This window comes from Anomaloglossus baeobatrachus, chromosome 7 (assembly GCF_048569485.1).
Source record: "Anomaloglossus baeobatrachus isolate aAnoBae1 chromosome 7, aAnoBae1.hap1, whole genome shotgun sequence".
NCBI classification, from domain to species: Eukaryota; Metazoa; Chordata; class Amphibia; order Anura; family Aromobatidae; genus Anomaloglossus; species Anomaloglossus baeobatrachus.
In genome coordinates this window covers 224,274,108-224,298,416 of record NC_134359.1, presented here as the reverse complement: position 1 = coordinate 224,298,416, position 24,309 = coordinate 224,274,108, and the positions used below count along the sequence as shown (strand labels likewise).

Genomic DNA, 24,309 nt, shown 5'->3' with positions numbered 1-24,309 from the left:
CCGTGTCTCTGGTACGTGTTTGGTCCGTTTCCTCACGTGCCGGAAACACGTGCGTATTCTGCCAAGGACTGTGTGTATGTGTGGAGCATACGTGTGTCCGTATATGGACCACACGGAGGTGTTCCGTTTGACATGCACCGGAGAAAACACACGTGTCTGAGAAAAAAATAACAATTCCCTACTCACCTTCTCCAGCCCTGCTGTCTCTGCCGCTGCTGTCACTTGTTTCCGACCGCCGCTCATTATGTTCATCGCATATTCACTTCACTGCTACCGGAAGCAGCAGCATCGGGGAGTCGGCAGGACCGGAGGCCGAAGATCAGCACCACGGGCAGCTACGCCAGGGACAGGTGAGCAGAAAGTTCCCGTTCTCCGTGTGTTATCACGGATAACACACGGAGAACATACGTGTGCCATAAACACGGCTCACGGAGGGCAAAACACACCTTTGACACGTCCGTGAAAAACGTGCGTGATTTTCACGGACGTGTGAAAGAGGCCTTAGTGATTACTCTTTCCCCTTTAGGACCCTGCCGACAACTTTTCCTTTCAGCTTTTAATCATTATCCCTCACACTCTGTGTCTTTATATACCTGCATTTCCCCTTGGTATGTTGCTGGTGATAGAGTTAGTTTCTATACGGTCCTGATTGCAAGCAGTCGGCTTGTAATCATCTGGAGAAATGTTCTATGTTGCTGTTCCTCTCCCTACCTCATCTTGGAGATGAGTTGTTTGTTTGCATTCACTGTTTGTTCTTCCTCCATCTTTTTTAGGACTTAGTGGGGATGACTGGCGCTCATCCTGCACAATAATTGCCTAGGGCCCAGTTCAGGGTCAGCCAGGGCCAGATATCCTGCTCGGTGCATAGCTGCGGAACCGATCTACGGACGTCAAGGGAGCCAGGGACCGGCGGAAGCTTTTATCAGAAATCACCATCCGCCCGGTTTCCCTCTTCCCTCTCCTCCCTTTTTACGTTGGCTCGGTATTTCCCCATACTTGGGGTGACACCATTAGGTGACACATCACTGGAATCAGGGTTTCTGTCCATAGATAATGTTGCTTTTGTAACACCCTGGGGTCGAGGGATTTTCAACCGACTTGTCGCCGGGTCGGGGCTGCAGATGCTCTGCATCGTTACGGGCTGGCCTGGACCTGTTTCGTGACCCCAAGGTGTACAGGAGGGAAGGCGGTGGATGGGAAGCAGGACGGAGGATGGGAGTGGTAGTGGTGGTTAGGAAAGTCTTTTTAGATCTTGACACCACCTGTGATACGCGGCCGGGAATGGGCCGCCGCTGTGGGTGCTGCTCTCTGGAGCTGATGGTGAAGGTCGCAGCCGGGATGGTGTCTCTTCCCACAGGCGGAGCGTAGTTATCCTGGGGAGGATGATGGAGGACGGGCGGGGGTGGTGGTAGTCCCCATTGGTGCCATAGCACTGGGCAACGGCAAATGAGAGGCAGATTCAGGGGCTGCGGTTCCAGGTCTTTTACTCACCGGTAGTTCAGGCGCTGCACCAGAGTACCGATCTCTGCCACGATGGGCTCCAGCCGATCCCGGAAGGATTTCAAGTGAATTGTCCCCCGTTTGCTATCCGACAGCCGGGCCGAGCCTCCTGCTCCAAGCCACGGGCCACGGAAAGAGAGAAACACTAACTCCAGTTGTCAGTGCGAGATGTTATACCAAGCTGTGCCCGGGAAGGTCTGCTCTGATGAGATGGTCGCTCCTACTTCTACCCCAAATGGTGCCGCCCCCAGTGGTTGCCCTAGCAACAGGGAGTGTCCCATGCTTTGTGATGGCTAACCTCCCTGTCTGCCCTAGTCCACCCCCCTGTGGGGAGGCACCTTACTGTTGTATGTGTGTGGTTTTGTGAAGGCATCGGCAGTTAACCCCCTCCTAACCCGGGATGGATATTACCCCTTAAAGAAGGTGCAATACTCTGTGGCGCCTGAAGCCTCAGGGGCGTCACACTTTCAGATTACATCACAAAAACCTGCTGACAGATTCTTTTTCAGTCCTCCAGAGTAAAAGTCGCATTTTGTAGCCACCGAGAAGGGCGTTACAGTCACTGCACGGATCCTTTAATGGCGCCACTCCTGACTGTTTGTATAACTTCTCCTGATCTTCAAGGTATCTCTCGTTAATTTGGTAACGGTCCCAGAGAATGGATAAATCCAGCCAATCTGGTGTCTTGTGTAGATCATTGAAGGTGTCAATCTATAAAAATAAAGGAGCAACTTTCTAGGTCTGGGAGGTGGATCATTATAAAAGGGTTGTATGGGTTTAGCATTTATGGCTGTGTACTTTCTAAAACAGCGCCACAACTGTCCACAGGTTGTGCCTAGTATTACATCTCAGCCCTATTTAGTTTAATGAAACTAAGCTGCAATACCAGGTACAACCAGATGTGGCGCTGTTTCTAAAAAAGCAAATGTGTTTGTTAATCCCTCTTTAATTAAGCGGGTCAAGTTGGGCTATAAGAGCTGTTGTGATTACTCGTGGTTACTCTCTAATCCCGCCCCCCAGACATTTCCATACGCGGCTCCACCCCCGCACATTACACATGTGGCACTGCCCCCCGCACATTACACACGCGGCTCCGCCCCCACATATTACACACACGGCTCCGCCCCCCGCACATTACACACGCGTCACTGCCCCCCGCACATTACACACGTAGCTCCGCCCCCGCACATTACACACACAGCTCCGCCCCCCGCACATTACACACGCGTCACTGCCCCCTCATTACACACCCGGCTCCACATCACCCGCACATTACACACACAGGTCTGCTACATCCACACATAAATCCCTCCTGACCCCACACATAAACTTCACCTCATCCAGCACCATGACAACCAACACAGCAGAGTCCTGCATACACTGAGGAACTGATCATGTGACCCCCGACTCCTCCCCTACATGAGACATCATCCCAGGCCCTGTAAGCACAAAGAAAATAGATGTATACCAGGGAGGTGAGCTGTATACCCTTGAGGGGAAAGCTGTATACCCTTGGGGGGAGGGGAGCTGTATACCCTTGAAGATAGAGCTGTATACCCTTTGGGGGAAGGCCATACCACTCTGTGCGCAGAATCCAATTAGGAAACAGCTGGCAGCTGATCGGGGAGCTGAATATTTTCTTATCTCTTTGGAGTCACTTGTGGCTTCGTGCTCCCGATCAAGAATTTCTTTTGGATTATACAATATAACTCTCTTATGTCGGAACCTTTTATGGATCATTCCCCGGTCACGGAGGATTATTCAACCAGAATTTCTAAAGTAGCACAGATTATTAACAGCACGGCCATCATTCCACCTGCTGATCAAGATTTGTTTCAAGAGTATATGCTGGACTTGGAGCGGAGTATGGTGAAGGAATTAAAGACCTGGGGGATTTCTACCTCCCACTGAAATCAAACAGCAGCCATAGCTGTCCTAGCTGTGGAGCCACAGGGTCTGCTGGAGTCATAAGGAAGATTTTATATAGTTGAAGTTGCAGAGCCACCTCTGACTCCACAGGTAGATTACACTGGACATAGAGATGCTGCTCTGTACAATGCATCTCTGTGTCCTGGATTCTAGAGGGAGAGAAGAAGAATTTTTTTCTTCTACTAAATTTACTAAACATAATAATGAAACAATACAATAATCTAATTTTTATTGCACTTTTTAAAAAAACAAATAAATAAATATCACAAATCAACAAATAATATGGACATATTTGGTGTCCTTCTAATCGTAATGACTCTAAGAACACAGAAATCAGATTATTTATGGGGATCGGTAAATGACGTAAAATCATGGTGCAATTGATTATATTTCTCTATTAAAACCCATAAAAAAAAGCGTAGCATAAATGCTGAGTTTTTTCTGCAGGTGTCTGCACCATGCAAAGCAATAAAAATCTCCCTTGATTATTGCTTGTTTGCTGCATATTTTGTGTTTTTCCCAATATTTCATACATGTTTGGTGCAGATGTGAATCCGGGTTTTTAATGCATTTCAATACAACAGGAAAGCTTTGATTCTGTGTTTAGAATGAAACGGCACTTTTTTTTTGCTTACTTTTTTTTACAAGCCCTCATATAGCCCTCTTTTACACAGTACGAGCCCTCACATAGCCCTCCTATACACAGTACGAGCCCTCACATAGCCCTCTTATACACAGTACGAGCCCTCTTATATACAGTACGAACCCTCACATAGCCCTCTTATACACAGTATGAGCCCTCACATAGCCCTCTTATACACAGTACGAGCCCTCACATAGCCCTCTTATACACAGTACGAGCCCTCTTATATACAGTACGAACCCTCACATAGCCCTCTTATACACAGTATGAGCCCTCACATAGCCCTCTTATACACAGTACGAGCCCTCACATAGCCCTCTTATACACAGTACGAGCCCTCTTATATACAGTACGAACCCTCACATAGCCCTCTTATACACAGTATGAGCCCTCACATAGCCCTCTTATACACAGTACGAGCCCTCTTATATACAGTACGAACCCTCACATAACCCTCTTATACACAGTATGAGCCCTCACATAGTCCTCTTATACACAGTACGAGCCCTCACATAGCCCTCTTATACACAGTACGAGCCCTCACATAACCCTCTTATACACAGTACGAGCCCTCACATAGCCCTCTTATACACAGTATGAGCCCTCACATAGCCCTCTTATACACAATACGAGCCCTCACATAGCCCTCTTATACACAGTATGAGCCCTCACATAGCCCTCTTATACACAGTACGAGCCCTCACATAGCCCTCTTATACACAGTATGAGCCCTCACATAGCCCTCTTATAAACAGTATGAGCCCTCACATAGCCCTCTTATACACAGTATGAGTATGAGCCCTCACATAACCCTCTTATACACAGTACGAGCCCTCACATAGCCCTCTTATACACAGTATGAGCCCTCACATAGCCCTCTTATACACAGTATGAGCCCTCACATAGCCCTCTTATACACATTATATTATCCATGTCCGGTTCTCAGCTTATTTTAATCAGTCCATTTCATTGAATTGTCAGAGACAGACTAAGAACTATTCAGTTCGAAACGCGTCCTCTCGCTCTTGCTCTGGACCTTGTCTGGATTTTTAACATGTAGTTTATTTAAACAAGTTTTAATATATTTTCCTCGACTCTGTTGCTGGAATTCCTGGATTCCCTCTTATACACAGTATGAGCTCTCAAATGAACTTCCTATATACAGTATGAACCCCTATATAGTATCCTGTATACAGTATGAGTCTCCGAAGAGACTCCTATATACAGTATGAGCCCTCACATACCCCTCTATATACAGTATGAGCCCTCACATACCTCTATATACAGTATGAGCCCTCACATACCCCTCTATATACAGTATGAGCCCTCACATACCTCTATATACAGTATGAGCCCTCACATACCTCTATATACAGTATGAGCCCTCACATACCTCTATATACAGTATGAGCCCTCACATAGTCCTCTAGATACAGTATGAGCCCTCACATACCCCTCTATATACAGTATGAACCCTCACATAGTCCCCCTATATACAGAATGAGCTCTCACATTGTCTCCCTATACACAGGATGTTCTCTCACATAGCGCCCTAGATACAGTCTGAGCCCTCACATACCTCTATATACAGTATGAGCCCTCACATAGCCCCCCTATACACAGTATATAGAGATGTGTACAGGAGTAGTAAGCTGTATATAACAATCTATATGCTGCTACTGGGATTCCTATGAATGTGTACTCAGAACTAAAATACAAGTAGACATAATAGTTTAAAACAATAAAAAATCAGATAATAAAGTACGAAAACCCATCATCAATCAGCCACACAATTGCCAATTGTAGGATGAATGGGGCCCCCCTGGCCTGTGAATCCCCCCCACCTGATGACCTCTAACTCCCTCATAATGGGCTGTGCTATATCATGTGAGTTATTATGGAGCCGTCCATGCAGCTGCCCTTGAAGTCATGGAGCCTTCTCTTGCTCATGAAATCTTTTGGCTTGTTTAATATGGTAGCCGCCATTTTTTGGCATTTCAGATGACTTAAAGGGGACAGCCATGATTTTTCTTTTACTAAGAGCCAAAAAACTAAGACGCAGATAGATGCTAATAAAGACAACTACCTACCTGTTGTGCCTGGCGCTGGCTCAGAGCGGTCATTGACTACCCCTGGGGGCGATTTAGCTGCTCCATGTCACCAGAGCAGCTCTTCTTCTTCCGGGCTGCTCTATCAATGGGGTGTGACTGCCGCTGTCATGCCGATTGACAGCCAGATTCCCCCAATTATTCAGAAGGGAGGCGGCTGTCAATCAGAATGACATTGGCAGTCTCGCCCCATCAACACAGCAGAGTGGAAAAGAAGCTGTTGTTCTGTCACCATGGAGTCAGTCCAAACCGTGGAATCACCGGCAGGACCGGTCTGTGACCCCTCTGTGCAGGCAAAGATCGGCACTGGGCAGAACAGGCAGGTAGTTAGCAACTACCTGCGTATTAGTGCTCAGGCACATTGTAAGATTAAAAAATGGTCTCCAAAATCCCTCTAAATCACTAATTGTTCAACTTCCCCTGTTCCAGAGAATTTCCTTAAATTTGCACCAAATTGATTTTCTCATCTCTAATACCTGTGATATAGGAGATAGTATTATAACATGAAAGATAAAAGTCATACGTTTTTGGTTAAATATGGAAACCCTAGAAGAATTACATTAGTGATGGGAAGAGCTGTGAGGTTATATAGTATGTGAGTTTTTTTCATGTTTTCTTCTGTATATTTTTACATTTCTGTATATGTGTATAAAAAAATGTATAATGAAATAAAAAATCAGCACTAGAAGCCGCCATGAAGTTTTCTTTCACATTTCTGGATGGTAAACTGTCCTCCATGATGGCCATCACAGTGTATAGGGCAGAGCAGGACCATGCACCGCTGCCGGGCAGGAGCCACCCGAGGTTCCGTCACCACTGACATCACCTGCACACGACCAACTGCCGTTTACTTTCAAACGTCGACTGAAGTGATCGGGCTGAAGTCTGCAGATTGGAAGATATTACTCAGAATGGCGTCCACTGGACATGGAGAAGAGAGCGAGAAGAAGAGAGAAGACAAGAGGAAAAGAGAAGAGGAAGGAGATACCTCTGGATTCAAGAAGATCTCAAAGAAGAGGAAGGAGGACAAAGGCAATGGATTGGAGGATGATAAAGAGCCAACACCTGGATGCAGCGGAGACCCCGGAACATCCAGCCCCTACCCCAGGCTTAACATGAGCCACTACAACATCCACAAAATATTGGGTAGGGGCAGCTTTGGCAAGGTCAGTATGATATATTTTTCTTTATAAAACTGTTTGCCATTTTATCCCTATGCATTTTCCTCTGTAGGTAGATATTCAGTAAAGTAAACTTCTATGGGTTTACAAAAAAAACCCCCAAAACTTCCAGACCCTCACCTGCCCCATGAGCACTTTGTATTTCACATATTGGTGCGTCTCATCACCATAGTTAGGTGTAGCTGACATTTTTGTGCAGATGAGATGTTTTGATCATGTCATTGTATTCTTTTAAAAAAAAAAATTGCGGTGACCAAAAACATATTTTTGGCGTTTGTAATTTTTTTCTCACCATGCCGTGTACCAATCAGATTAATTGATTTTATGTTTTAATAGATCGGACGTTTCTGAACGCGGCGATACCATTTCACGTTTTTTTACTATTTTTACCCCCATTATTTATTTATTCATTTATTATTTTTTTGCATTCAGTACATGATTGTATATTTATGTGGGGATTTTATCATAAGGTTCCGGATAAGTTAGTGGTGTTGTGTATATTTATGGTTGTATGTGTGTCTTGTATATTTACTACTGTATGTGCACATATTTTCTTGCACTGCTTTGTATGTGTGTGCATGGGTTTACCATATATACACACACATTATCACTAAGGTTATGATTGTGCATTGGCATATGGCTTTTAACACATATATATATATTTATACACATTTCATATGTATTGTCATATTGCATTATATATATTGTATTTGCTTCACATATTTTAATTGTCATATTGCATGTATTTATTTTATGTTTGTCTTCTGACCACGTGCACTTGGATATATATATAATGTTTTTTGATTGCACTTGTATTTTGCCTCGTATACGATCTTGTGTTTCACCTGTTACTTTTTTATCTCTAACTCTACACAAGCAGCATGATTGTGCACATTGGTCTGTTATATTAATGTGTTGTCTTATTACTGACTTTGTGTTGTACATTCTTTGTATTTTTGTTGTTGTATTCATATTCATTTTACCATATATATTTTGACCCTGTTTGTATCTTGTCGAATTATCTGCTATTCTGTATTAATTAATATATCTATATATAACTCCTTTCCTATTTTATGACATTTAATATAGATATGTTTTTGGTCTTGATGTTATACTTATCTGCTGTTTTTTCCATTCCTTGGTTCACAGTCAGAGTCCCATGGGCAGCCGCATCCTCCATAACATTCCGAAATGGTGCACATGTGCGGATGGGGGCAGGCGTCATCATTGGGGGCGTCTGTTTCTCGGCTCTGGTGGCTTGAATAGCATTGAGTCATATATTTATCATGTGTCTCCGTGCTGGCCGCGTCACCCGCCCCGCCTCTGGGTGACGTCTCCGATAATGTTGTGCTGCTGCCCTGACGTCTTTTTCGCATGCGCCATTTAAATGGTGCTCATCCTTGTAGTTTTGTGGCCGTCCCTGTAGTATTGTGCCCAGTAGTATTTTGCCCATCCTTGTGCCCTGTAGTATTGTTCCCATCCTTGTGGTATTGTGCCCTGTAGTATTTTGCCCATCCTTGTGGTATTGTGCCCATCCTTGCGCTATTGTGCCCAGTAGTATTGTGCCCAGTAATAATGTGCCTATCCTGTAGTATTGTGCCCAGTAGTATTGTGCTCATCCTTGTGGTATTGTGCCCAGTAGTATTGTGCTCATCCTTGTGGTATTGTGCCCTGTAGTATTGTGCCCAGTAATAATGTGCCTATCCTGTAGCATTGTGCTCATCCTTGTGGCCAGCAGCATTGTGCCCATCCTGTGTTATTGTGCTCATCTTTTAGTAATGCACACAAAAAAAAAAAAAAATCTCACAATTTCTCTGTTCCCTGTTATTAGTCTCCGTGCTCACGATCGGTATTTGCAGCGTTTTATACACAGCATGCTTCAGCTGCGTCCAAACGCTGCGATGTGCAGTACAAGCAGAGTGGACGGGATTCCTAGAAATCCCATGCCCACTGTGCGTGTACGGCCCGCAGCAAACACTGACCTCCGGTGCGGCTTTCAGAGGCCGCAGCATGTGAGTTCTTTGCTGAGAAGTCGCATGTGCCCTCCATAGGGAGAACACAGCGAGGAGAAAGTAGCGGCCTGAACCCTTATCTCAGGCACGGGCAGCTGCGGTCTCCTGCCATGTCCAGGACGCACCTGATCGTGGGCACGTACCTTACTTGCTTGTTGCAGCCCGCAGACCCCCTGACGAACGCAGCCCTGTGGGTCGGCGCTGGCACGGCTTTACAACAGTTAAATTATTTGCGGTGCCGTGCAGAGGAGCTCTGTGCACTATAGCAATGGTTGCGTCGGCCAATCAGATGCAAGGAGGTGACGTCATACAGCGACGTCACTTCCTTGCATCTGATTGGCGGGCAGGAGCCATTGGTATATTGCAGACAGCTCCTCTGCGCGTCGGCGGCACCGCAAATTAATCAACTGTAGTAAAGCCGTGCCGACCCCGGCACAGGGCCGCAATCGTCAGGGGGTCTACGGGCCGCAACAAGCAGCCTCAGGGGCCGCATGCAGCCCGCGGGCCGTGTGTTTGAGCCCTTCTCTAGTGATAGATATTATGAATCTTGCTGGTATCTGTTCACATCTGTCTGTATTTAGTATCTATCCCAGTAATACTTGTATGTGCTATAGGTTTCTTATGTTTGGGAAACAGGTAATTTAAATATGGTTAGTGTAACAGCGGCTATATATATATATATATATATATATATATATATATATGTATATATATACATAGATAGAAGTGCGTTCTTGTTTGTATGATCGCACTTAGTTCACATGATACAATGCAACTCACATGACACAACATCTTTCTGGTTCTTTGCAACTCCAAGATATGACGCCGAGGCTTCCTGTGTGACGCGGCCGCACATGAGATTATATATATATATATATATATATATATATATATATATATACTATTTTCTCTGTAAGAAAAACTGGGATTAAAACAAAACCAAAATTGTAATTCTTTGATATGTGTTTTCTCGCTGATATATTTACTATGTGGTATAGAAGAAACCCCAGAGTTCAGGGTTATTTATTGTGATCCTTTACAAAAAAACTGTGGATTCTAGCAGTATATATCGTATACTTATTGCGCTATTTTTCTACTACTGTTAACTCAGGATAAACATGGAAATTATTTTTTAAGCTCCTAGTGAGCATTTTACACTGTAGATCCAATTTCTTCATTCTTCCTTAGCACAATGGGTATATGATAAAACTGGGATTAAAATAAAATTGGAATTACAATTATTGTAGTCATTTTTCTGGTTGGTATTAACTATATGGGCTAGAGATAAACACTATAGTTGTACTCTTGATATCATTCAAACTGGGAAAAATTAAAACTGTGATTGCAACCATTGTGATATGTTGCTTATTGCATTTATTATATGAGATGGGATTGAGCCATGATGAATTTACTGCCTACCTTACACTTTAGCTCCTTTTTTTAATACTGTGTTCTTTTTTGTAATTCATGTCTAATAAAATGTTCTTGAAGTATTTTTTAAAAAAAATTCTCTTTGATTATTTTTGACCTATGACTCACTAATCTTTATAGGATAGATATAGTCACATAGAAGCATATACATAACATAGATATGCATTCACATACAAATTATCATACCCACAGACAGACACAATCCTATACACACACACAGACACACACACACACTAGGGGGCTTTTACTTTTGATGATGGGGGACACTTCTCTTGTCTCCCGTGCTGCCCACAGACTTGTTTGATGGTAAATACCAGTGTGCCAAAGGACCTGTGGTGACGTCATGCCCATGTGATCAGAAGGGGCGGGGCCTCAGCCAACACAGCTGATACCAGAAAGAAACTCCATGTGGTCCTGGCGTTGTTTATAATAGAAGCGGGGGTCTGAGGCAAGTCCCCCAAATGAGGGTGGAGGGGCGCAGGGGAGGAGGGGGGAGATTGCATGATTAAAGTGGATGGGAGGAAACATGGCCACGCCCACTCACCAAGCCGGCCACGCCCACTACACAGGCAGGTCCTTCTAGTCACTGGAATTAGCCGCAACCCTGTTTGATGCTCTTCTTCGGCAGCAGAGAGGCAGCGCGCGCTGCATGACGTCACTGACGGAACTGGAGATGATCTACAAAGAAGAATGGCCGAGGATTCCCAAAACCAGGGGTGAAAAACTTGTTACATCATTCCCAAGAAGATTCATGGCTGTACTAGCTCAAAAGGAGGGCGCTTCTACTCAACACTGAGCAAAGGGGCTGAATACTTATCACCATGTGATATTTCAGTGTTTTTTGTTTAATAAATTTGCAAAAATTTCTACATTTCTGTTTTTTTTCTGACAAGATGGGGGATGGGGAGCAGAGTGTACATTAATGAGAAAAAAATGAACTTTTGTGAATTTACCAAATGTCTGCAATGAAACAAAGAGTGAAAAATGTAAAGGGGTGTGAATACTTTCCGCACCCATTGTACATTTGTCCCCTGGCTACACATTGTTTGCACATTTGCACTTTGGGTGCACGGTTTACATTTCCAGCATCTTCCATTGTAGCTGCTATTTGGAGTTACATAGTGATGATATACGCCCTCTGACTACACATTGCTACACAATTGCACTTTGGTAGTCCTTGCATATTTGCTTTATGGGTATACTGCACTACATATTCTATTTTCTTTAGATCATACACTATATATTCTAGCGCTGGCTGACCCTTATATATATTATGTACAGTATATTGATTTTTTGCTGTCCGGACCCATATTCCATTGTGTTGTTATTTTTTCTTGCTTTTTCTTTTTAATTTAATAAAGATTATAATATTTTTTTTCTCTGTTGTGGCTAATTTTTGTGAATTGGTTCTCGATATCAAAAATGTGTATATTTTTTATTTTTTAACTGTTTTATTTTCAATGGGGCAAAAAGGTTTTTTTTTTTTACATTTTTAATTTATTTTATTAGTCCCCCTAGGGAACTTTTTCACTGCAGTGTCCAATCACTTGTTCATTTCTACTGATCAGAGCAGCATCGCTCTGATCAGGAGAAATGCTGATCTCCTGTGAGTGTCAGCACTTCTCCGGCTCTCACAGGAAGTGAGTCATGGCAGTGTCAGGGGTCATCAGCTGACCCCGCGCTACCATGGCAACACATTGGTGCCCTGTAATCACATCAAGGGGCCACCAATAGTGGCGGGGAACAGCGCAATCCCCGCCCCAGCTATTTAAATAGCACTGTCAGTATTTGTTAGCACGATCTCCGATCCACCTGCGTCTGTTAGCCACACATCTCACACATCTCTGCTGATCAGATCAGCAGACATGTGCAGGGATCACTGCAGGCTCACCGCCGGAGCCCATGGTAACCAGATGGAGGTGGCCAAGGATGTACAGTACGTTCTTGGTCGTAAAGAAGTGAAGATGTCTCCATAGAGGACCCAAGAATCAGACTGGTCATTGTGCCAAGAGCTTTGCTCTGCTATAAGTTCCTTGTTACTAAAAGTCTCACACACCACTTATTCCACCGGTTTCTTGTGCAGTAGATAAACCAGATGATTTCCACCTTCCATGTGCATTCTCTATTAATTTCCTCAGGTGGTCCTGACATCAGTCCGCGGCCGAAAGATCAAGATGGCTGTAAAGATCATTGAAAAGAAAGAGGGCAACACAAAGACCATCATGAGAGAGCGGCGGATACTCCTAGCGGCCAGAGACTGTCCATTCCTATGTCACCTGTATGCCGCACAACAGTCTCAGAAGCACACGTTTTTCATCATGGAGTATCTGTCCGGTGGCAGCCTGAAGGCTATGATTGACATGTGCGGCTACTTGAACACTGACACTGTAAGGTAAGAAAGAGGACGGTATGCCAAATAAATAAAAGCTGAGGTTGGGATGTAGCTGAGACAGGAATGGAAGAGTATGTGGTCCAGGCAGGACAGAAGTGACGACGTGACATTGATACTACACTCTGTTCTCTCCATCAGATTCTACACAGCAGAGATGGTATGTGGCTTCCAGTTCCTCCATGGACACAACATCGTCCACCGGTAAGCAGAACTCTCCTCCTTCTGTCTGTCCCCTCTATATTCTTATCTTCTCCGTCCAGTCCTGCACTGACCCATTTCTCATCTCTAGTATCAATGGAAAGATTTATCATTCTGTTTTCCTCTTTAATTGCAGAGATCTAAAGCCGCAGAACATCATGTTGGATGCAGAAGGCCACATCCGGATTATTGATCTGGGACTCGCCCGAGATGGTGTCACCGCCTCCAATACCATCGGTGGAGTGACGGGCAGTTACCATTACATGGCTCCTGAGGTGCTTTGCAAAACATCATACGGCACAGCAGTTGACTGGTGGAGCCTGGGGATTGTGGTGTCCATGATGGCAACAGGACGCTCCCCATTTTACATCGGCTCCGTCGGCAAAACGGCTTACAAAGATGTCACCAAAGAAGAGCCTGAAATTCCATCTTGGCTTGATGCTGACCTGAAACATCTTATCCAGCAACTGCTGCAGAAAGATCCTCAGGAGCGATTGGATGTGTGCGGGAACATCAGAGCGCATCCATTCTTTACCACCATCGGCTGGGAGGATCTGGAGAAAAGGAGAGCACGGCCGCCATTTACACCATTCAGGCCAGTTCTGGAGAACATTCTTATGCAGTGGCCGGAAGTAAAGACAGCCCTAGACCCCGTGGCCGGATTTAATTACATATCACCAAGTTGGGCCCGGTAAGAACCTCCTTGTCTGGGGATAACACCCATCAGATGTTCTTGTCTTGTGGTCATTTCCATTGTCCTTGTCTTCTTTCACTGTCTTTGCCTCTGACTAAACTATGACTCTGTTATTCTTAGGTGGATGAAAAGATCTGGGCTGTGAGAGAATCCACGACCATCTGGTGAGTGGCCGCTGTCAGGGCCGGATCCAGGTTTTTGTGGACCCCGGGTGAAATAGTCTGAGTGAACCCCATGCACACACAGACACATGCAAACACAGATACATACACATACAGGCATACGTACATATACATGTTTAAAGAGAAATTCACAAAAATACATATAAACAGATATAAATCTATACACAGTCATATACACTGACATACATAGATACACATCATACATACACACACTGACACATTAGAGATAATAATATGGGGAATCAGGCAGCAGCCGCACTCACCTCCTCCGCTTGTCGTCCATCCAGCTCCTCCCGGGCATGTGGCTGTGCCGCGCTTATTGGTGGCCATGACTAACAGACATGACCACACACTGTGCACACTGACACTGCTGTATATACATTACAGGAGACGCTGGGGTATACAGCAATAGGGAGACATAAAGCTCTAGAGGAGGACATTCAGCTCTGGGGTTGTATACAGCACTGGGGTGGTATACAGTAATGGGGTGGAGGGGACAAACAGCTCTGGGGTGATATACAGCACTGGGGTGAGGGGACAAATAGCCATGGGGGAGTATAGAGTACTTGGCTGGGGAGACATAACGCTCTGGGGGTATAGAGCCATGTGGTGGGGGACATACAGCTCTGAGCGTATACCACACTGGGATGGGGGGTGAACTACAGCTCTGGGGTATACAGCACTTGGGTGGGGGGACATATTGCTCTAGAGGGGGAGTATACAGCACTGGGGTGGGGGGACATATAGCTCTAGAGGGGGGTATAAAGCACTGGAGTGGGAGGACAAACAGCTCTGGGGGTATATTCAGCACTGGGGTGGAGGGAAATATTGCTCTAGAGGGGGGTATACAGCACTGAGGTGGGGGAACATACAGTTGTGGGGTGTATAAAGCACTGTGGTGGGGGGCAGACAGTTTTTGGGGGAAACAGAACTGGGGTCAGTGGACAGACAGTTCTGGGGGATATACAGCACTGTGGTTGGGGGGGCAGACAGTTCTGGGTGTATACATCACTGTGGTCAGGGGACAGTTCTGGGGGGACATGCAGCTCGGCGGGATACTGGTGCTGCGGCTCCTCTCTTCATGGTAGATGCTAGAGTGTATAGGCTCCTTCCAGGTACCTTCTCTTCATCTGTGGATGGGAGTTCAGCACACAGCGCGCTAGCTCCGCCCACAGATGAACTTCACTGTTCCTGCACACAACGCTCAGCAGTGACACGCTGCGTGCAGGAAAGTGCGGCTGCCGCCCGAGTACTGCGGTCTCCCCTGAAATCGACCCAGGGGCTGAGAGATACATCACACATCACCGCCACTGCCGACGGCGACTGGACCCCCCCCCGGCAGTTCAGGGCCTTGGCATTTGCCCATATGTGCCAGGTGCTTATGCCGGCCCTGACCGCTGTACACGCAGAACACCAGTCATTATATCCATACATCATATCTGATGTTACATAGGGGAATGTTTCATTATAAAGATCATTCCTCTAAGATAACAGAAGATCTGGAGATTGAAGTTTCTGAATAATCTTCTTATGTCTTGCAGGATGAGCCCGTGCCAACTGCCCAGAACTTCTTGCCTCCTGACCTGTACCTCAAGTCTCTGCTGCTGTGTGTCACCTCGGCTGCCATAGAACACCATCTCTCTCCATAACATCTTCATGCCCGACCTCTGCCATCGTGGCCCTGCACCACGCTCTTCACTGTGCATCCTCCAATCCTGGGCTGGCACCGGACATCATCCAGCCTGAAGATACTCTGCCCCCCAGGAGCGGCCTGTGCTTGATGTCCATTATCCCTGAACTCGGCTCTGCACAGGCCGGGTAAGTATGTCACCCATCAACCACCACATCCGTATCATCCACACTACATAAGTATAGACCCCCACACTACATGATAGGTATAGACCCCCGCACAACACGATAGGTATAGACCCCCACACTACATGATAGGTATAGGCACACACACTACACAATAGGTATAGGCCCCCACACATAGACACAGATCGTAGAGGGAGATTTCGGCTTTGATCCTGGGATTTAATCTGATCGCCATATTTGGAGTCAGGGAGGAATTTTTCCCCTGATATGAGGACAATTGGCCCATTCCTCACAGGGGGTTTTCGCCTTCCTCTGGATCTACACGGCCTTAAATAGGTTTAGTATAATAGATCAATAATTAGATATATACATAATTAGTGTCCAAAAAAAAGTTTACAAAAATTATTTTTGAGAAACCAAAATTTTTAGTCCATATATATGATAAAAAATTATATATTTAAAAAAAAATCTCACATGACAATCAGGTTAGGAGCCTTTGATCCTGGGATTCATTCTGATCGCCATATTTGGGGTCGGGAAGGAATTTTCCCCCCTGATATGAGGATAATTGGCCGTTTCCTCACAGGGGGTTTTCGCCTTCCTTTGAATCAACGCGGCCAATAAGTAGGTTTAGGAAAATAGAATAAAAAAAGTAGATTCTCGTATTTCTAGCAAAAAAAAAAAAAAAACCCATCTATATTAATAAAATTGTATAAAAATATGAAAAAAATATAATTTACGTAAAATATTTTAGTATAAAAATTGACACAAATATAAACATAAATTACTCCAAAAATGGAAAATAATTCAATATTTTTAAAAAAATTGCACTTATATATCACACATTAACTATGAGCCCTTGATCCTGGGATTTATTCTGATCGCCATATTTGGGGTCGGGAAGGAATTTTCCCCCCTGATATAAGGATAATTGGCTGATTCCTCACAGGGGGTTTTCGCCTTCCTCGGGGATCAACGCGGCCAATAAGTAGGTTTAGGAAAATAGAATTAAAGAAGGGAATTTTGTTTACTTACCGTAAATTCCTTTTCTTCTAGCTCCTATTGGGAGACCCAGACAATTGGGTGTATAGCTTCTGCCTCCGGAGGCCACACAAAGTATTACACTTTAAAAAGTGTAACCCCTCCCCTCTGCCTATACACCCTCCCGTGCATCACGGGCCCATCAGTTTTGGTGCCAAAGCAGGAAGGAGGAAACTTATAAATTGGTCTAAGGTAAATTCAATCCGAAGGATGTTCGGAGAACTGAAACCATGAACCAAAAGAACAATTCAACATGAACAACATGTGAACACAAAAGAACAAACAGCCCGAAGGGAACAGGGGCGGGTGCTGGGTCTCCCAATAGGAGCTAGAAGAAAAGGAATTTACGGTAAGTAAACAAAATTCCCTTCTTCTTTGTCGCTCCATTGGGAGACCCAGACAATTGGGACGTCCAAAAGCAGTCCCTGGGTGGGTAAAAGAATACCTCGATAAAAAGAGCCGAAACAACGGCCCCCTCTTACAGGTGGGCAACCGCCGCCTGAAGGACTCGCCTACCTAGGCTGGCATCTGCCGAAGCATAGGCATGCACCTGATAGTGTTTTGTGAAAGTGTGCAGACTCGACCAGGTAGCCGCCTGACACACCTGCTGAGCCGTAGCCTGGTGCCGCAATGCCCAGGATGCACCCACGGCTCTGGTAGAATGGGCTTTCAGCCCTGAAGGAATCGGAAGCCCAGAAGAACGGTAGGCTTCAGAAATCGGTTCCTTGATCCACCGAGCCAAGGTTGACTTGGAAGCCTGCGACCCCTTACGCTGGCCAGCGACAAGGACAAAAAGCGCATCAGAACGGCGCAGTGGCGCCGTGCGAGACACGTAAATCCGGAGGGCTCTCACTAGATCTAACAAATGCAAATCCTTTTCACATTGGTGAATTGGATGAGGGCAAAAAGAAGGTAAGGAGATATCCTGATTGAGATGAATAGTGGACACCACCTTAGGAGAAAGTCCGGGACCGGACGCAGAACCACCTTATCCTGGTGAAATACCAGGAAAGGGGCTTTGCATGACAGCGCTGCAAGCTCTGACACTCTTCGGAGTGATGTAACCCGCCACTAGAAATGCCACCTTCTGCGAAAAACGTGATAGAGAGACATCCCGCAGCGGCTCGAAGGGCGGTTTTTTGAAGAGCCCGTAGAACCGTGTTGAGATCCCAGGGTTCCAGCGGACGCTTATAAGGTGGGACTATGTGGCAAACTCCCTGCAGGAACGTGCGGACCTGCGGAAGCCTGGCTAGACGCTTTGAAAAAACACGAAAGCGCCGATACTTGTCCCTTGAGAGAGCCGAGAGACAAACCCTTGTCCGATCCAGATTGAAGGAATGAAAGAAACGTGGGTAAGGCAAACGGCCAGGGGGTAAACCCCTTCTCAGAGCACCAGGCTAAGAAGATCCTCCAAGTTCTGTGATAGATCTTGGCTGACGTTGGTTTCCTGGCCTGTCTCATAGTGGCAATGACATCTTGAGATAACCCTGAGGACGCTAGAGCCAGGACTCAATGGCCACACAGTCAGGTTGAGGGCCGCAGAATTCAGATGGAAGAATGGCCCTTGAGACAGCAAGTCTGGTCGGTCTGGGAGCGCCCACGGTTGACCCGCCGTGAGGTGCCACAGATCCGGGTACCACGACCGCCTCGGCCAATCTGGAGCGACGAGGATGGCGCGGCGGCAGTCGGACCTGATCTTGCGCAACACTCTGGGCAGCATTGCCAGAGGAGGGAATACATAAGGCAGTTGAAACTGCGACCAATCCTGAACTAAGGCGTCCGCCGCCAGAGCTCTGTGATCCTGAGACCGTGCCATGAATGCCGGGACTTTGTTGTTGTGCCGAGACGCCATGAGATCGACGTCCGGCGTTCCCCAGCGGCAACAGATCTCTTGAAACACGTCCGGGTGGAGAGACCATTCCCCCGCGTCCATGCCCTGGCGACTGAGAAAGTCTGCTTCCCAGTTTTCTACGCCCGGGATGTGAACCGCGGAGATGGTGGAGGCTGTGGCCTCCGCCCACAGCAGAATCCGCCGGACTTCTTGGAAGGCTTGACGACTGCGAGTGCTGCCCTGGTGGTTGATGTACGCAACCGCCGTGGCGTTGTCCGACTGTACGCGGATCTGCCTGCCCTCCAGCCACTGATGGAACGCCTTGAGGGCTAGAAACACTGCCCTTATCTCCAGAACATTGATCTGAAGGGAGGACTCTGTCGGAGTCCAGGTTCCCTGAGCCTTGTGGTGGAGAAAAACCGCTCCCCATCCTGACAGGCTCCGCGTCCGTCGTGACCACAGCCCAGGATGGGGGCAGGAAGGATTTTCCTTTCGACAGAGAAGTGGGGAGAAGCCACCACTGAAGAGAGGTCTTGGCTGCCAGAGAAAGAGAGACGTTCCTGTCTAAGGACGTCGACCTCTTGTCCCATTTGCGGAGAATGTCCCATTGGAGTGGACGCAGATGAAATTGTGCAAAGGGAACTGCCTCCATTGCTGCCACCATCTTCCCCAGGAAGTGCATGAGGCGCCTCAAGGGGTGCGACTGGGCCCGAAGTAGGGATTGCACCCCTGTTTGCAGCGACCGCTGTTTGTCCAGCGGCAGCTTGACTATCGCTGAGAGAGTATGAAACTCCATCCCGAGGTACGTCAGTGACTGGGTCGGAGTCAATTTTGACTTTGGAAAATTGATGATCCACCCGAACCTCTGGAGAGTCTCCAGAGCAACGGTCAGACTGTGTTGACAAGCCACCCGGGAGGGTGCCTTGACTAGGAGATCGTCTAGGTAGGGGATCACCGAGTGGCCCTGAGAGTGTAGGACCGCTACAAACGGATGCCATGACCTTGGTGAAGACTCGTGGGGCTGTCGCCAGGCGAAAGGCAGTGCCACAAACTGAAGGTGTTCGTCCCCAATGGCGAAACGCAGGAAGCGTTGATGCTCTGGAGCGATCGGCACATGGAGATAGGCGTCTTTGATGTCGATTGATGCTAGGAAGTCTCCTTGGGACATCGAAGCGATGACAGATCGGAGGGATTCCATGTGAAACCGCCTGGTTCTCACATGTCTGTTGAGCAATTTGAGGTCCAAAACGGGACGGAATGAGCCATCCTTTTTCGCACCACGAACAGGTTGGAGTAAAAACCGCGACCGCGTTCCTGAAGGGGAACGGGGATCAACCACTCCTTCTGTCTTCAGAGTGTCCACCGCCTGAAAAAGCGCAACAGTGCGCTCGGGGGGCGGAGATGTTCTGAAAAAAACGAGCCGGAGGACGAGAGCTGAACTCTATCCTGTAACCGTGAGACAGAATGTCTCTCACCCATCGGTCTTGGACATGTGGCCACCAGGCGTCGCAAAAGCGGGAGAGCCTGCCACCGACCGAGGATGCGGTTTGGGGCGGCCGAAAGTCATGAGGAGGCCGCCTTGGAGACGGTGCCTCCGGCGGTCTTTGGAGGACGTGACTTAGACCGCCATGCAGAAGAGTTTCTCTGGCTCTTCTGTGGCCTGTTGGACGAGGAGGATTGGGATCTGGCTGAGGGCCGAAAGGACCGAAACCTCGCTTGAACTTTCCGTTGCTGAGGTCTGTATGGTTTGGGCTGGGTAAGGACGAGTCCTTTCCCTTGGATTGCTTAATAATTTCATCCAATCGCTCGCCAAACAGTCGGTCGCCAGAAAACGGCAAACCGGTCAAGAACTTTTTGGAAGCAGAGTCTGCCTTCCATTCGCGCAGCCACATGGCCCTGCGGACTGCCACCGAATTGGCGGATGCTACCCCTGTACGGCTAGCCGAGTCCAGGACAGCATTCATGGCGTAGGATGCAAATACTGACGCCTGAGAAGTCAAAGATGCTACTTGTGGCGCAGCGGTACGGGTGACCGCATTAATCTCAGACAGACAAGCTGAGATAGCCTGGAGTGCCCACACTGCTGCAAAGGCTGGGGCAAAAGACGCGCTATGGCTTCATAGATGGATTTCAGTAGGAGCTCTATCTGCCTGTCCGTGGCATCCTTGAGCGATGCACCGTCAGCCACTGCTACTACAGATCTAGCCGCCAGTCTAGAGACTGGAGGATCCACCTTGGGACATTGAGCCCAACCCTTAACCACGTCAGAGGGGAAGGGGTAACGTGTGTCATTAAGGCGTTTAGTAAGCGCTTGTCCGGGAAAGCCCTGTGCTTCTGGACAGCATCTCTAAAGTTAGAGTGATCGAAGAAAACACTCCGAGTACGTTTAGGAAACCTAAACTGGTGTTTCTCCTGTTGTAAAGCTGAATCCTCTACAAGCGGAGTTGGGGGAGAAAGATCTAGCACCTGGTTGATGGACGCTATAAGGTCATTTACTATGGCGTCCCCTTCAGGTGTATCAAGATTGAGAGCAACGTCAGGGTCAGAGTCCTGGGCTGCGACCTCCGCCTCATCCTCTAGAGAGTCCTCAAGCTGAGACCCCGAACAGCGTGATGAAGTCGGGGAAGATTCTAAGCGAGCCCGCTTAGCTGGTCTGGGACTGCGGTCCGTGCCGGAGTCCTGCACGTAATAATTAGAGGCCACATCAGGAGCACGCTTCGTCGCAGACCGAGAGGGGCCTGGGGGTGATCCCGCAGTGCCCGGGGCCTGTGTAAGGGCCGGTCTGGACTGCAAAGCCTCTAGAAACTTAGCAGACCATTTATCCATAGACTGAGTCATGGAATGTGAAAGCGACTCAGAGTTTGTCAGCTAAAACAGCAAACTCTGTCCCTGCCATCTGGACAGGGGGAGCCGGCGGTTCTACCTGGGCCGAGGGACCCCCCAGTGCCTCAGGCTCCGGCTGAGCGAGTGCCCCAGTGCCCGAGCATAGCTCACAGTGAGGGTAGGTGGAACCTGCAGGTAGCATAGCCGCACAAGAGGTACAGGTAGCAAAATAACCCTGTGTCTTGGCACCCTTGCTCCTTGTGAACGACATGCTGTTTGTTTCCCAGGAGCGTGATCACTGAGGGTATATAGCCACAAGCTAACAGTACAGCCGAACCGGAAAATGTATACAAAAATAATGTATATATATATATACAGTTCAGCACCCTAGGGGGACCAGCACCGGGTAACCGGTGTGGCTTACCGACCGCTCCAGCGGTGTGTGGCCACCAGATTCCCTGCCTCGGGTCTCCAGAGCTGCAGCCAGAAGTCCTCCACTGGCAGAATATGTTAAAACATGGCTGTCGGCGTTCACAGGGGAGGAGGGAGCCGTGGGCGTAACTACAAAAGTGCGGGAATCTGGTGCCCCAGAGTGAATAGTGAGGGGGGAGGAGGACAGCTACGTGTGCTCCAGCCCTCACTGTCGGCGTCAGACCGACCGTCCCGCCCTTACCCCTGACTGGCAGGCCCGGGGGCGGGAGTTTAATGCACTAGGCCGCAAAAGCCGGGGACTAAAGTAAAAACCGCGGCCGGTAAGCAGGCACGGTCGGCGCGGTAGTCCCGGTCAAAAATCAACACCGCAGTCGCTGCAGCGTCTGAGGCCAAGGTGCTCCATGCACCGTCCCAAAGGGGACACAGAGTACCTGTAGATGCAGGGTCCTTCCCTGACGATACTCAGTCTCCTGTCCAGCAGATTCCCCCAGGGGCTGCGGAGGGAGCCCGGTCCCAGTGCCTGGATGACCGGTTAGGATCCCACTTCACCCAGAGCCCCTAAGGCTCCTGCCTGTGTACCCGCAATGGGTACCTCAACCTTAACAGCACCGCCGACTCAGTGGGGTGAGAAGGGAGCATGCCGGGGGCCCTGTTAGGGGCCCTCTTTTCTTCCATCCGATATAATCAGCAGCTGCTGCTGACTAAAATGTGGAGCATTGTGTGAATGTGTGCCTCCTTCAACACAAAGCATAAAACTGATGGGCCCGTGATGCACGGGAGGGTGTATAGGCAGAGGGGAGGGGTTACACTTTTTAAAGTGTAATACTTTGTGTGGCCTCCGGAGGCAGAAGCTATACACCCAATTGTCTGGGTCTCCCAATGGAGCGACAAGGAAAAAGGTTCTAATATTTATAAAAAAAAAAATAAAATTAAAAAAAAAATAAACTTTTGTTATATATAATATATTAGATTTAACATTTTTTTAGTTGACACAAAAACAAACATAAATTAGTAACAAAAAATAATTCACATAAATAGGATTATTAATGTGATAGTTGTATAAATGACACTTCTACATAATAATACACTAAGTAATAACCTTTATCTATAAATAAAATCTTTTTACCCTCTACATCTTTGTTCTTGTCTTTATTTCATTGGGCGTCCATTGGGTGAATGTGGGTTTAGCCCCCGGGGTCTTATTCTCCAGCACTTTGGACCTTGATGGGGTCGTCCGGTCTCATGTAAAGTTTCCCCATACAATACATGTAGGTAATGGTGCTGGGAATAAACCCCATAGAGGTCTTTGGCTCTTGATTAACCCATTTTGTTAGGGAAGTCCCAGGTGATCACTTGATCCCTTTTGTATAAATCCCCTGATTTTAGTGGACACCCAGCAGCGAGTGCTCAATCTCTCTACAGCACCTCAATAGTAGTATTACTTTTTAGTCTCTGCGCTGTCCATGGAAATCATGGAGGTGTTGGCTCCTCAAGAGCAGGAGACACCAATTGTTGGTCTTCTCCACCCTGGTTAATAGATGAGAATACAGAAAGTTCTCAGATTTCCATAAATTTGGAAATTGTGTGTTTCTAAACTGGTTAAGAACATTAAATGGTTATGTAATACAGAGGGTTTGTTACAGTGTAGCAGTGTGCGCAGGATAGACTATTCATCTCATGGAGGATTGCCTGCCACAGCCTCATACACCGATTACTGGCTGCAACTTACTTCCCATCAATTAAATTGGAGAGTTGCAGTACCCAGGAATGACCACTACATGATGGAGGGCGCTGTGGTGTCCTTGCTCTGTACATGGTTTATGGCAAACCATCCACCATGGAGCTGTCATTTCTAATAGTTACTCTGTACAAAGTGACAAAATAGAGGATTTGACACCAGACGAGACAATCTTTGCTGCACATAATTTCAGGCTTTTAAGAGCAAATCCCGACCCCAGAGGAGAGGCGGGAGCCCCCTAGAAATAGGTTCACAATGAGAAAAGAGGTGAGAGAGTGTGAGCAGAGCCGTAATGTCAGCCCCTCCGTGCAGGGTCATACGCCCCCAGGTCACAAGGGTCTAAACTGTTCTTTCCAGGG

General features: G+C 47.2%; 1 protein-coding gene across 1 annotated transcript; it reads left to right on the top strand.

Annotated features, from left to right (window-relative positions):
* Window positions 1-12,946: 12,946 nt before the first annotated feature.
* On the top strand, window positions 12,947-17,156 carry LOC142246085 (protein kinase C delta type-like). Its single transcript, XM_075319105.1, has 5 exons — window positions 12,947-13,196; window positions 13,335-13,397; window positions 13,531-14,085; window positions 14,209-14,252; window positions 15,812-17,156. Exons 1-4 carry the CDS (start codon window positions 12,979-12,981, stop codon window positions 14,231-14,233), a joined length of 861 nt encoding a protein of 286 aa, XP_075175220.1. The 5' UTR covers window positions 12,947-12,978; the 3' UTR covers window positions 14,234-14,252; window positions 15,812-17,156.
* Window positions 17,157-24,309: the final 7,153 nt, after the last annotated feature.

What these genes read in the sequence shown, in the direction of transcription:
- LOC142246085 (XM_075319105.1), top strand. Translation starts at nt 12,979, where the DNA reads ATGGCTGTAAAGATCATTGAAAAGAAAGAGGGCAACACAAAGACCATC. An exon ending in TTGAACACTGACACTGTAAG is followed by an intron (nt 13,197 to 13,334) that starts GTAAGAAAGAGG and finishes TCTCTCCATCAG; the next exon opens with ATTCTACACAGCAGAGATGG. An exon ending in ATATCACCAAGTTGGGCCCG is followed by an intron (nt 14,086 to 14,208) that starts GTAAGAACCTCC and finishes TGTTATTCTTAG; the next exon opens with GTGGATGAAAAGATCTGGGC.